Genomic DNA, 15,483 nt, shown 5'->3' with positions numbered 1-15,483 from the left:
ATTCTTTTTATTTTTATTTTATTTATGGATGTTTTAACATTATGGTCATTTGCCTCTTTTTCGGGTCATAGAAATCTCTTCAGAAAAATCTCTAACTTTTTGTGCGGTGTTGGGAATCGAACCCAGGTGAGCAACATACAAGGCAATCGATTTACCAATTACGCGATGCCAGCCTCCTATTGATTTTATATATACCGGATACTAACATGTTTACTTTCATGACAGGTAGTTAATACCTCAGTCATATAAAGCGTACACAGTTTTTAGTGGTTATTGACGAATGTGTATTTTAAACCCGTCGAAACGACAATTTCCTACCACAACGAGTATAATATAATAAAATACCTGCTCGATCATCTTCGATTTAGGATAAACTTATTGCAATTTTCATTTTTTTGTTAAAGTATGGCTGTTTTCCAACACACCTACATTTTTAAATACAGAAATGTTCCTATTTCATCGAACTGAGTTGAATGGTATATAAGAGTCGGTCCCCGGACCTCGGTCAAAAAGTGTGAGCGATTGCATAGCCTTTTATATGAGAAAGGTAAATAGTATTTTTTACTTTCCTTTTTATATACAATCTATTCTCATATCACTGTAATTTGTTCCTCAGGATCTAGTGGAAAAATATGCTGAATAATAATACACAATTAGATGAAACAGTAAGCTTGAGGTATAAATTACCATGATGATAATATTTTCAAAAAAGCACTCTATTTAGAAATGTGTAGGACCTACAAAATTTGCATCTTCTGAAGACATGTTTACAATAATATGGCCTATAACTGATTCGCAAACAACATATGTCTTTCTAGCTTGATTAATAAAGTTAATAACAGCGCTGCCGTAGCAACTGAATCCCGAACTAGTAAGGAGCAGGCAAATAAAGCGCTACCCAAGTAACCATAAGCATTAAGCCATTGCACTATATTGGCTATACATTTGCACTAATGTTGCATTGAAACTCTATTACAGCATTAACAACGCAACAAAGCTCTATATTAGCATCAATAATGCATAACTGCACAGCCGACATATAGCATTATAGCTTGCTCTATATGCGTATATAAAGCTGATATAACGCGTACATGCTTCAAGGATCTTTAAAGCTTGTAAGCTTTACAAGCGCATTTAATGCCATTATAGAGCAAATAAGAAGCTGATATAATGCCATTGTAATGCTGTGGGTTTATTTGTTATGCAACTCTTCTTGAAGATTATATTCGGCATATTTCATTTCAATCAAACATATGCAATATAGTCCAGGAAGCAAACGCAGCGCACTTACCGTGAAGGACGAGGCAAGGTACCTCAGTTCGAGACTTACTAAAGGTAATTTTCGTAAACATTCATATCATGTGAGAACGAAAACCCATTAAGGATATTCATTACAATGCATTAGAACAGAGTCAATTACGGTTTTAACAGAATATTTTATTTTAAAATTTTTCCTTTTTGCTCATTATACCGAAAGGAAACATAAGAAATGGTTTCAAAACCATGGCGGACAATGACAACCAACTGAAGCTTTTGCGTTGCGTTGCGTTGCGAAGCACGGTGCTATTCGTAGATTGCATACTAACGATTATCATGTTGCCTATAGGTAGTTCAACTCATCTTGCTTGTGAGATAAATGATCGGGAATGAACTTTATCTCTTTTGAGTTCAGTAAACCAATAGCATGAGAATCATTATTGCCGGCCACGACCATCTTCACCGATACTTAGGATAGGGTAGGAAATGTTGATGTAATACCTACTTAGAGAAGGCCCCCGACTCAGCGACGCTTCCATAGGTATTACGGAGTTGGATTGAAGGACAGGTATAGGTCTAGGATTCGCCACAAGCAGGCAATGCGACCACGAAATGAATGTTTTTATGCGGTGGGATGGTTAGTCTTTGAGTATACAAATGCTCAAAGCAAAAAGACATTTATTTATGTTTTTCTTGTGTTTAAGCTCTGGATAGCCGGCCATCGAGAGTAATTACTTTTTTCCCTAAACTACAGCAATTTGAACTCCAAACAGCCGGCCGTAGGAGTATTGCTAAAACTGTGAGTTAATCTTATATCTATACTCGATATTCGGTACGATCACGCGTGATTGGCGAAAGACTAAGTAAAGTGGGAAATGATCGAGAAGCAATATCAAGAATAAACAATTTGTGACATTCTAGAGTGAATCGCATGAGTGAATGAAAACAACGTCTATATATGTACGATTTTTACCGGATACAATACTGATCGACGTATATTATTATGTTTCCGTACCCGAATATATCGGCAAATTCACATTTCAAAAATTTTGACAACCAACTGAAGCTTTTTAATAGCATTAGTAGTGCCAATATAAGGCTTTCAAATTTGACATTTGTACGCTTTTGCTATATAATAGCATTAGTACTGCAGAAACGAGCTGTCAATCTCTGCACAGTAATAGCACTATATTTCGCCTTTTCTGGCATAATATCAGCATTATATAAGTATTTAGGGCTTCACGGCTTTATTGGACAGCTTTATATGTGGATCTAAAGCAGATATTAGGCTACGTTATAATGCTTATTGGTTACTTGGGTAGGTTCTATGCAGCAATTTTTCCGAAGACACTTTAATTCTAAAATAATATATATATATATATATATATATATATATATATATATATATATATATATATATATATATATATATATATATATATATATATATATATATATATATATATATATATATATATATATATATATATATATATATATATATATATATATATATATATATATATATATATATATATATATATATATATATATATATATATATATATATATATATATATATATATATATATATATATATATATATATATATATATATATATATATATGTAGGACTGTTTTCTGATGAATCACCATGAAATGTATTTTTAGTTATCGTAAAATTCTCTTATTGACGTTGGAATTCTTTAGTGGGACAATTATGCTTGGAATATTGAACTAAAACTAGCCAAATCAAAGCATGCTTGTCCCAGTGCACATTAACAAACCTGTAAAGCTATGGTTCCGAAAAGTTTGTTTTTTGTGGAATTGAGTTTATTGAGTTCGGCGGTGGTAAGAGCGAACCTGACTTCTTTTATGGGTTGAAACCAAACACGACTTTCAGTTCAAATACCGCCAACCTAGATTAGAAAAAGGATTCAATTTCATTTCATAGCACTTTGTTTTGAAACAGATTCAATTACCGCATCAGCCGTAAATGACATCAGTGTAGGCATCCCTTACGCTAAACTTCTAAACAAATTCGAAAAACGCCAAGTTCCGAATTGGACTGTAATACCATGGTTTTGCTTTGAGCTTAATTGTTATTTTAATGGAAACAATATTTAACGTTCCTTTGATATATATTTCGTTTTTTTTATTTAGCGGGACAGATATGCGTGGAACTTTCACGATGGGACAAAATGACTTGAAATTTTTTCCAAATTTTCAGGACAAACCCTACGATTTGAAATTACGATAAGGTTTCAGAACAAACCTTACGATTTGAAATTTGAAACCCTACACGCCTAGAAAAACTGGTCGACCCTACGAAAGTTTTGACAGAAAGTAGACATGGACATTCTGATAAATATCATTTATGTGTTATATTGGCACGATCTTTTTGTGCTGTTTTTGTGGAAGTGTTTTCGTTGGACTTTATTTTTTTTTTTGGCTCTCAGAGCTGTTTAGGCGTTTTTGCCTTTTGTCTTTATGTTTAGCAATAACTAACCGTTTTGGCCAATTTTCTCTATCATTATTTCAGAGAGCGAGTAAAGGCGCTATAACCTTGGCTCATAAGCCAGGACATGGCTAATAACCTCTGCCCCATCCCAGGAACTCAGGACCAAAGGAGTGATATTCACCCTCTTAGCAAAGTTACTCCCAACGATTTATCAAACCCCCATCAAATTGAAACGGTTGTGTACGGTTGTCCGGTTGTTCTTCCTTATTCAAGGTTCAAAATAATCCGTTGGTTGAATTATTCATTAAATGAATAATTTGATTGCCGTATAATTTTGAATCATCTTTATTTTGTACGCTGTACAGTTGGCCTGGCCGCTTTAATGCTTGTGTCATATTGGATATGTGCCACAAACATTAATAATGACAAGAAAAATTGTGAGCGAACGTCTGCAATTTTCCAGGATCCCTACATGTACTGGCTGTGTATGTGTAGACTAGACTAGACTAGATTTCACATGTCGTTGAATTCTGCGAGTTACGTAATTTTACTTAACATATGGCGTTTGTTTAAAATGTTGACGAGTGTAATTTTATGGCACTGCGCATGGAAAGTACATCTTCCATGTAAAATTAAGCAGAACACTGTTATATTTCGTCATTTCGTCAATTACGGTTTGTTAGATTGTGGCAAGTTTGGAACTACGTCAGCGATAAAATTCAAATTTTTTTTAGTGTGTACGATTAGTTTTTGAATGACAGTTAACACCGCAAATCGTGTTTTTTCCAGATACATTCTTCAAAAAGCTTCGTCACCATGTTGCTTGTCGATATTTTTGCATAGAAAAATTATAGAATGTTATTGAAATGATCAGGGATGCCAAAGGTACTGGTAAACTACATTTTTTTCGGTATATTTACATTTGCACAAGCCGTACAGCCCGCTACAGCGACGCATCACTACAGCTCATGCCAGAACGGTAGCCATACCGAGTACATTTTCCCGTGGAGCAGTAGAATACATTTTTGTTTTGCTGCTGTACTCCGACTGCTCGGTGAGAGTGTGGCGTAGTAAAGTTTGTTCTCTCGCTTTGTACATTTTTCTCTGCATAGTCAAAGGGAGAGGCCCACACACGAAAGCGATGATGCCGGTCGTGGCGTAAACGAACTGCATTTATTGTAGTCGTTTTTGATTGAAAATATTGAATAGATTAAAAATATTAAAAAGTGTAAAATAAGGAAAGAGAAGCTGTACCGCCCGCGTCTGGTGGCTGTACTGGGGCAGTATTTCTTTGTCATGTTACTGCTTTGCTTACAGACTGCCGTACTGCACTGGGCGTCCTGCAATAGCGAACGACAGCAGCGTCAAAAGAGAAATGAGAATGTAGGCAGAAAAAATACAGCCGCAGAAAAGGTAGGCATTTTGCATCCTTGGAAATGATACATTATAATGCACAAAAGTTTTGATTAATTCACTTTACCGCTTTGCAAAAAAAGTGTTTTTTTTCGCGCTGAAACTCTTATCCCCCCTTAAATAAATAATCAGATTGACGTATAATTTTGAATCATCTAACCTAACTCTGTACTGTGGGTCTGGCCGTTTTAATATCTTTGTTGCATCAAAATTTGCTGCAATTTTTTTATGTTACCAAGAAAAACATTAAAGAATTGCTGCTGTGTTTTCCAGGATACTTTTCATCTTTGGCTGTATAAGGGTTAGAATAGACTAGAATAGTAAGTACAAGGTGGTATATGGTGATATTTATACCTGATCAGATCCCACATCATCGCATCTCAGCCTCATTCCAAGCTCCTGAAGTTGTTGCCCGGCTGGTACAGCTTCTTCTATTCGTCTATCAAGTTTTATACCTGTGAAGTAAAACAAAATATTTACTCTCAATGATTTTCCAGTTCATGTTATACAGTTCAAATCAATAATTACTATTCTATTAAATCATTTAATGATTGTATCAGTCTTTAATGAAAATCGACCAATTGGGTCATTAAATGAAGAATAAAATTCCTCTTTTATTACATAAACCGATAGAGATTACCTTTCTAAATATAACAATACACTCAGGTTTTTTACGCGTTTTTTGCGCGGTATTTTTTACGCGGTTTTCATTTACGCGGATTTTGAAATTTGCGCGGTTTTCATTTACGCGGCCTGTATCCCCCGCGTAAAAAAACCTGAGTGTATATATGTTCAATCCTTAAAACTTTAGAATAATTTTTTACGTTTTAACGACATTCAATTAGCTAGAGATTACTGGGTAGGGAAAGTTGTGCCGGTTGCCGGTTGTCACGGTAAAGATAGATACGTCTACCTTTATCAAGGACACATGATAGTGAACTCGAGTGATTCGTAGTTATTCTGCCTAAGCTCGACCCTCATTATCAGAAGGCAAAAATTAAGCCCGCACGATATTAAGCCTGTTCTAATGACCCTGCCACTTCTAGTTTTCCGATCTGTTTACTTCACATCCTTGCTCTCACTTGAGTACTATGGCTCTAAGTTTCATAACTTTCCCTACCCAGTAATCTCTAGCTAATTGAATGTCGTTAAAACGTAAAAAAGAAAATGTGACTAACATAGTCGAAATAAAAAAAAAGGGAAAAAAAGACTTTAGAATAATTTTTAATAGATTTTCTACAAAAATGTATACAACGAGGATGACATTTGACACTAACGGTCTTCCTTGACAGTGAATTTAGCCACATAGGTAAGCATTATTGACAGTTATCCCAACAAAAGGATAGAGATCAAGGTAGTTCAATGGAAGGTGTGGTCGTAACAATTCATTTTCTTAATCCAATTTTTTTTAGTTCGAACACGTATTTTCATATTACGTACCCTTAAAACGTCAGAATAATTTTTAATTGATTTTCTACTAAAATGTCGTTTGACACTATCGATCTGTCTTGACAGTGGGACATGGGTTAGTATTTTTGACAGTTATGCCAGCAAAAGGATAGGGATCAAGGTAGTTCAATGGAATATGTGGTCGTAATAATTCAGTTTTACAAAATATTTTTGGTTTATTTTTTTGCGTATAAAAAAGAGAAAGTGCGACTACGTATATTCAACTTCAGTTGCATTGGAAAAAATCAAAAACCTGATATATTTCACTCCAGCTTTGTACTGCCCAATTTTGGTTTGGAGTAGAATATTTGGGCTTACTAAGCCATATTGGTTTGCGGTAACTTTTGTACAACGCTAAAAATGGAAAACTTATTCAAATTATTTTTGCTTGTCATTTTGTACGGAGCTATCCGCAAGCGATTACAATTAAGTTTTATCTTAAATTTGTTATTAAAAGTGATTATCATAGATAAAAACGAAAGTGCAAATAAATATCCTTTTTTAACTACACGTATTGTTTGCCTTTCGTTTGCTCCTTTCAGCACACATTTACAAGTGAAATTATACAGTCAGCTTAGTGCAGCACGACTTTGTTGAATGTGGTGCGTGTGTAATATTTGCATTCCGCGGCAGTAATAGAATAATAAAAATTTGATACTGGCACAGTGCAGAAGGGTTTGGCTTTTTAAATCTTTTGGTATATTTATACTGCACACACCACATGCGACGATGTCGTGTTGTAGAAAGCTTACTGTATAATTTTACAGCGTGTTAATGTGCTGATTGGGGCAAACGAAAGGCAAACAATGCGCGTGATTCTGATAGGCTATTTATTCGCCCATTCGTTTGATCTGGTCCAGAATGCAAATTTAGCAGGAATTTTGAGAATTTACCATAACTACAACTAACTAACAACTTAGTCCTATTAAGTCTTTGGAGAAGTTTTCGTAGTTTGTAAACTCCTTCCTTCTTTTTTTAAAACAACAGTTAGAGTGGTTCTAATTTTACCAAGATCAAAAAATTAACTTTTTATTCATTCTAGCTAGGGCCGAACGGCCGTCAGCGAAGTTGTAGAACGACAAATTTTAGAAAAATTTGCAGCTCTATCTTTCATACTTTTCATTTCACAACCAATTTAAAATCAAAGATTAGGGTTTCTTAGAAAAACCGTTTTATTCAAATAACATTTGTGGTATTGATTTAAAACTGACGTAGTCTTCAGACAATTTTAAGACTGTTTTAAGGCGAATAATTTGTTTCATGGCACCACATCTCTATCTATTTTTGTTGAAATGTTATGAGCACTTTTTGGCCAAAAATGGTTTTTTTTGGAATAACAATATCACTCGTTGGAGAAAACAAAAGATAATTCTTTTTAAACTTCAAATAGGGTGATAGTTAGAGTTATAATTGAGCAAAAAATGGCGAACACAATATTCTTTTAAATTTGATATAATTGATTTCAAAAAAAATATTTTCTTAAGTACTTATATCTTTTGATTAATAGAAGCAAGAGTTTTGCTGTATTAGAAGAAAATGTTCGTCTTCTAAAAAATAGAAAAGGTTTTATTAAAGATTCGGTTTTTCATGAATTTGTAATGCGTAACGTAGGGATGCATGAAGCACAGCACGACAGCCTAACACGAGCTGAGCGACCACTTTGAATGAACCAAAGCTATACAATAATTTTCGGCTAACTGACCACCAGCAACCCGAAAACTGGTTTTCAGCGAAAACTGGTTATCATCCAGTGAAGAAATTCGCCCTAAGAGCTAGCACAACGAATGAGCACCATGAGCTAGACTGGCACGAGCTACGGTAATCTCAACGAACTAGCACGGCAGGCTTGCCCGATGAGCTAGCACGGTGCAGTAGAGTAAGCTATAGAACGAAAGAATAGGACAAAGCAAGAAATACCTACGTATTGATAAAAGTGCGACAGGTTGCTGAAAAAGGATAGCCACAATTTATAGTAAATAGTTTCGCAAAGAGTGAAGTAAAAAAAGTCTACCTATCGAGCGCAATTGGAAATCGTCTTTAATACCTCTGTAGCAACGCAGGATTCTTATTTTACTGTATAGAGGAAGATGGGGTAAAACGCACCCCCTAAGGCAATATGATCATAATTCAGCTATAGAACATCAATTGGAAGAATTTAATTAATGATGTCGTTTAGTCACCATTTTCCTCAGAAATCACAATCATAACGCTTTGCAAAACATTCAAAAACATCAAAAATATTCAATTCTTCACAATCATTTAAAATTACCGTTTGAAAAATAAACGGGGCAAACGCACCTTTGCGGGGGCAAAATGTACCACAACAACACAGAATGCTCGATGAACAAGCAAGTAGTTTTGTTTACTGATGGGATTTCACAAAAGTGAGCCATTAAATAGCCTTAGGTTATGCAATTAGTAGGTTTTCAGAACGATTTTTCTGTTTTCGATTAAAAAATCAGCAAAATCAAGAAGAGGGCATTTTGCTCCCGATGGAGCAGAGATATAAATTTAGCAAAAAGTGAACTATTTAGTAAATTTTTCATATACAGTGCGACAGAATAATGAACAACGGTTCAAATAGAACTAGAATGCACTGATATAATAGTAAAACAGCATTTATAAGAGCTGCCAATCCTTGTTGCACGAGCCACAATAATTACATGAGAAGAGCACGTTTTTGTTTTTTTTGCTTATTTCTCGAGCTGCTATTGTTGTACGGTTATTGGTAATTTTGACAGTGTATGTTTACTATGGTGGACTTTAGACTGGTACCCTTTTCTAGAAATTTTGAGCAGTTTTCGATATAAGCAAAGGGTGCATTTTGGCCCGGGGTGCGTTTTACCCCATCTTCCCCCTTAGTAGACATTTCTGGCTTCACTCTCTGCACACTATTTGCGTGCCTTTAATGCTAACGCCCTTGGGTGCAGCGTGCTAGCTATCCCCGTGCTAGCGAGAGCTTCATGGGTGCTCGTGCTACTTTCTAACTCTAACTCGTCAAAAACCAGCACAAGCACTAGCTCAATAAACTTAGCTCTGACACATTATGATCCAGTGCACAGGAATAGGACACGGTGCAGCACCGTTCTTACGCATGTCTGAATACGTTAATTAATAATTGATTTTTCGGTGGACAATAAAAAAAATATAGATTCGTTTTCATGATAAAATTTTGCACTTTACAATACTTTTCTTTAATTATAAATTGTAAATCGTGGTTCTAAATTTATTAAAATCATAAAATTAACGTTTTAATGGTTCAAGATAGTGTTTCGCTGCCTTCGAGCAAATTGAAAAAAAAAATTATTTTTTTTTGTCTACGACACTGTGTACTTTTCATTTTACAAGGAATTTACCAAAAAAAAAATTTAAGGTGCTTCTTAAGAAATGGTTTTATCTTTCTCATATAAAGAAAAGCTATGCAATCACTCTAAAAATCGGCTTTTTAACAGAGGGTCGTGTGTCATATACCATTTGATTCAATTCGTCGAGATCGGAAAATGCATGAGTGCGTATATGTGTGTGTGACATTAAAACTCACACAATTTCCTCAGAGATGGCTGAACCGATTTTCACAAACTGCTATTGAATTTTTAGTTGATCTGACTTCCGGTTCGGGAATTATGGGTTAAAGAGTGTGATCACAAAGCACATTCTCATATAAACTGGTACCACAATGATGTCTAAATGTTTCAAATTAAAATGGGTACAACATTACTTGACTTTGCTGGTCTAGATCACCAATGATCTTTCAAAGTAGCTTTGATCACATTAGTCACTTATGACGGTTCTTGATGCCCCTGGGGAACAGCATTTTCAAAATAAGATAAAGAGTTTCTGACATATTCTCGACTCTCACTTTACTAGCATCCACCCCCATAACATTGAACTCATGCTGATTAAGCTAATTAAATATTATAGTTTTTAAAATACGAGATGAGTGGGATACGTGCTAAGTATTATATGAATGAAATACACATTTTCACAATTATATTGAACATAGCAATTTGGAGTTTGGATAAATGAGAAAGGCACAATTGTACCACTAGGTGGATAAAAACAGGTTTTTTTTATATAACTTTTGCAATTTTGATTTTTTTAAGATCACTTTAAAATTACATTCCAATATTTTTAAGGAGAACAATTTGTCTCAATATACCGAACCTCTAGCTTCTTTCGATAGAAGGTTTACTTTCTACTAAAAATAAGCTATTTTTGAGTAAATATTGCAAGAATTTGCCCTTTTTTTGGTGATCTATACTACAAAGCATGCTATTTCATATGACAGAATCGGTATTTAATGTGAAGTACCCTAATCAAAGATAATCCTATTTGAAAAAATAATATTTTTCATATAAAAGTTCTCAAAAAAGTTTAGTAGTACGTGTTTAAAAGTAAATTATGTGTCCTAACATAATCTTCAAGATGCCGAAAGGCCTCGGCTACCCGTTGGAACCCACCAAACACACAAACCCTTAAATTACCAGGTATGGGGACGACGAGCCACCCTGTCTGGATGCACCCAGCTTTTTCCCACCCAGTCAACCCACTGGCGAACCGAGCTTTCCCGGCCGACCTCGATCCGGAGGGTCCAGACAGGTCAGCTGGCACGCCTTGCTGATAAAGACTCATCCCAACGACCACTAAGTTCAATCCCCGGATGATCGTGGCACTCAGTCACGTTCAGACCAAGATGATCACCAAGTGACAATCGGAGCACAGATTTCGTGTAGTCCTCACCATACCCTTCGCATAATACAACTAAAACGACAGCTGCTCGCACAGGTAAAAAGCACTCTCCCTGCATCGGCCCTGATTAACCTTCGGCGACTCTTGGTGCAGGGTGCCCGGGCAATCCCGGGGTAAGTCCTCAGCATCAACTCTATTCTAGGAAATGAGCTATTAGCCAACACACGGCAGCACGCTCGTCCAATCAAGGCTCTACTCCAAAAATGGAAAACAACGAAACCCGAAATAGCAAACTTCACTGTCAGAGAAAGGACCTTCATGCTTGTGCAGGGTCCTAAGTTCACTTCTACAGTAGAAATTTCGATTACGACTCAGTGCCCCGCATTGCTGACAACGAGACATCAGTCGACACACAGACGATGTTCCGCCCCGGAAGACAGAGCACCTCACCGCCACCAACACCTGGTAAAACCACTGCCGGAACCCAGCAGGAAACCCAGTCCACGCGGACCTGGAAGGGCAGCTAGCCCGTCCAATCGAGCACCCAACGGAGGAACAACGGAACATCGACAATTTCTCGAGCATCGATTCCTTCTCATCTACCAGCCCTCACCCAGTCCTTCGCACTGATCGCAGATCGCTGGCGGACTAAGGCAGAACCTCGGCGATCTCCAGGCTATCATCGCTCGCCACAATCCCATCGCTGGAAAACATTGATATTTTCGCCAGGCTCTGGAACCGATACATCTAAGAATTACGGACTCGAAGAAACATTTTTCAAACGATCGGACAGATAACCCGAGCAGACATTAACGTGGAAAGTATCCCACTAAACACCGAACTGCTTGCAGTCGTCTGGAGAATACGAATATCCCCTCCCTGCACTTTGGTATCCGTCTACATACCGCAAGAGATCAGAGAGGTGGCAAGAAACTAAAAAGACTTATAAGTCATATCCCGCCAAATTCAAGGCAACAGAGCAATGACAATGAATGATGGGTACCAAACCTTCACCAGAAATCAGATACTATCCGCAATCTACTTTTAAATATGCTCCAACATCCTCGCAGCCGACCGTCCGTACTCCCAAACCTATGTAACAGCGATCTTCTTCCGATCCTAGTAACGCACAAGTCTACACTTCCTCTCCAATCTCTCCCTCCATCCACGGCATCATCTCGCCGATGGCGGTGACTGTGCCTTAAAGTGCCAAAAAGTCCTGGATCATGGTGGAAGAATGTCGTGCAGTAAGTAGCTACCCTGACCTGAATGCGAAACAGTTAATAGAAAGTGTGGAGAGACTCCACAAATCAAGAAACAGATGGCGTCCTGTTTACTGGTGAAACAAGTTACTTGTCTGTTTTGGAGCTAGAAGAATACAGAGAGAAACGAAATACAGTGTTCTTTGCAGGCCTAGATATAAAGCGGAGCAAATCAATTTGTTTTGAGGAGCTGTGCCAAAACGCTAACTTTAACACCAAAAGAGATTCATACTGTATGGCAATGGCGAAGGTCCCCTATCCGCCCTAGAAATGTAGGTTAAAAACCGAAGATTATCGTTGAAGCGCTTTTCGCGGAGCGCAATTCGGCCGATTCCCAGGTAAATCAGGATAACACTGAAGTGATACAAGGCTTAAATGTAACAATGGTGAAACATTTAAAGATGAATACAATTCCCGGACCGGGTGGTTTTGAGGCTATTCCCAGAAAAGTTTTGGCCATATTTAGGGCCACTACAGTAAGAATGCGCAATAGTAGTACCGCGATAATGATGTAGCCGTCATTGAGATAGGGGTGGACTACCCTAACTGCCCGGTATCCCGCCCAATTTAAATGCATTATGCATGCGATGCATCATCAAAACTAAACTGAAGCATGGTGAAAAACGACTACAGATGCTATTTCAATGGCCGGATACTGGAAGAAAGTAGCCCGTGTGGTTAACTGGCAGCTTGTGCAGAAGTTGATGAAACGTATCAAAAAACATCGAGAGGAACAAAAAATCGCGAAACCTGCATGGTATTTTTAAACTACAATAAATGCGTAATCTTTTCTTCTAGTTATGTTTTACTCTAAACTAAAGTGATTCAGAGATACTTCCAATTGAAAACGCAACGATTCTAAATTGGCAGAGCTGTAGTATCATAAAAGCTACCATCTAATAGATTGAATTAGTAAAGAAAGTTAAATCAATAAAATTATTATTAGGCGGTCAAAAAAGTTTTAAGGGGTTTTCTCATACAAAATGAACACATATTTGTCAAAACCTTGAAAATTTTTATTCAACCTAATATTTCACTTTTTATTTGACTACCGTTTCTCATTCTTTTGTCAGAAAAACTACTAAACTAATTTCGTAAAAAAATCGATTTATATGATTTTGGATTCGTCCATGGAAAGTTTTTTCTATTGAGTGAGTGTTGTAGTGAAAGAAACAAATGATAATTTGTTTACGCTATATCCGGCATATATGCAGAATACAACAGTGCTGTCCAACCAAATCCATTCAATTTGTTTCGGATAGCTATTGAAAAGTACTCATAGACGACTGCAAAATAAACCCTAATGTCGCATTTTGCTCAGAAAAACGTTGTTTTATAGTAAAGACATATTATTTGTTTAAAAGTTTTTTTCAGAAATTTGAGAAATCTGTGTCCGTTTTGTAGGAATAAACCCTTAAAACCTTTTTGACTTTATCATCGTAAAAGAAGTTCCTAACTAACAGTTCAAGCATATTTATTTTCGTTGTTAATAATTGACACCGAGACTGGAAAAATAGTAATATATTATTCCTATATTAAGAACATTTTCCATAGGATCAAAGTTTTTTTGTTATTGAGCTTTGTCACAATAAGTGCATGTCACAAAGTTTACCAGCACACTCGATTTCAGTGGTAATGGTTGTCGATGGCTATCGGTAGTCTTTGACTGACAAAATAGATATTTATGTTAAGCAATTAAGGCGAATTACGTTTTGGGAAATATTGTGCATTGCAAAAATATTGAAACTTAATCTTCCCATGGTTGCTTAGTGTTTTGTGTGCACCAGTTTCAGAAATTTTAATGAGATCGTCCTGGTGCTCCCAGGTGTATGCCTAAATGTAGACAATAACGTGATTTCAGGAAATGGGTTTAAGCGACCCTGACTTAGCATTACCTGGTGAGACGATAGATTTTTGATATTCTTGTGAATTTACCTAATTCTTGTAATCCTAATGCTGTGTTGCTAACTTCATTTTCAGAACACTGCAATGGAACATCCATCAAAGATTGATGCGCATTACTACTATAGAAGCCAGGGTAATACGTCGTTGAATTTGACACGTATCCATCATTCTGATTTGGTGTTGAGCTGTTTGTTGGTGTTGATGGCTGCACAACTGCGGGCGCGGAAATTGGAGTTGATGTGTGCATTTGTACAGGAGAAGCGTAGCCATTATGATGATGATGATGGTGGTGATGATAGTAATGCCCACTCATACCATGAGCGTAACTATTGTAACCGCTACCATTGTTAGATCCATTGTTGTGATGCAATATATCACTTTGCGGATGATGCAAGTACTCATTTCCGTTTTGCGTGATTCCATTTACACTACTGTAGCCGTTATGAAAGCCATACTCATCACTTGGAGGAAATTTTGGTTCAATATTGATACCCATGGATTGGAAATGGTGTGGATATCCCATTAGGAATGAACTCATCTTCTTACAATCATATGTATTAACAAATTCTGGTTTATAACTTTCAGGCATTTATATTGATAACATACTTTATTATAAATTATTTGCACTTCACTAAACACAACACATTAATTGATGACATATTTTTTGTCAGACACATACTCCAAAACGCACCGATTATTGATTTGCTCACTTAACAAATTTCACTGTTAAAAATTTGAAATATTCTTAAATACTTCGATTTATTTCTTGCGCGCACACATCCGAATCGATCGACTAACTCTTTTGTTATGCAGTCAGCGAACTGTGGTGAACAACAACGCTGTTAATTTCTTGTTCACTTCAATAAACTCCTCTCTTTCGCTCTTATATCTATTTTGAAGAACCAAACAAAAACAAAATACAAGCTCACAAGACATATTTCAACCTTCTTGCCAAGTATGTTGTTGACTCCGCCTCCGTAGTGTTTCATCTCTTCCACTCTCGCTTCCACAGATCTGGATAGAAAGAGCATAAAGGAATTTGTGCGA

The 15,483-nt window shown here is 36.5% G+C and overlaps 1 protein-coding gene across 1 annotated transcript in view; it reads right to left on the bottom strand.

The window, feature by feature from the left end:
* The window catches only part of LOC131686104 (homeotic protein deformed), a 47,003-nt gene extending 31,778 nt beyond the window's left edge, over positions 1-15,225 (bottom strand). The window contains exons 1-3 of the mRNA XM_058970253.1: positions 15,128-15,225; positions 14,467-15,067; positions 5,486-5,586 (exon numbers count right to left, since the gene is read on the bottom strand). Coding sequence (XP_058826236.1) covers positions 5,486-5,586; positions 14,467-15,025 — 660 coding nt within the window. The 5' untranslated portion in view covers positions 15,026-15,067; positions 15,128-15,225. The remainder of the gene's footprint in view (positions 1-5,485; positions 5,587-14,466; positions 15,068-15,127) is intronic.
* Between the last annotated feature and the right edge of the window lie 258 nt (positions 15,226-15,483).

Source organism: Topomyia yanbarensis, chromosome 2 (genome assembly GCF_030247195.1).
Source record: "Topomyia yanbarensis strain Yona2022 chromosome 2, ASM3024719v1, whole genome shotgun sequence".
Taxonomy (NCBI): Eukaryota; Metazoa; Arthropoda; class Insecta; order Diptera; family Culicidae; genus Topomyia; species Topomyia yanbarensis.
The sequence above is the reverse complement of the archived record's forward strand: the minus strand, read 5'-3'. Positions and strand labels throughout refer to the sequence as shown.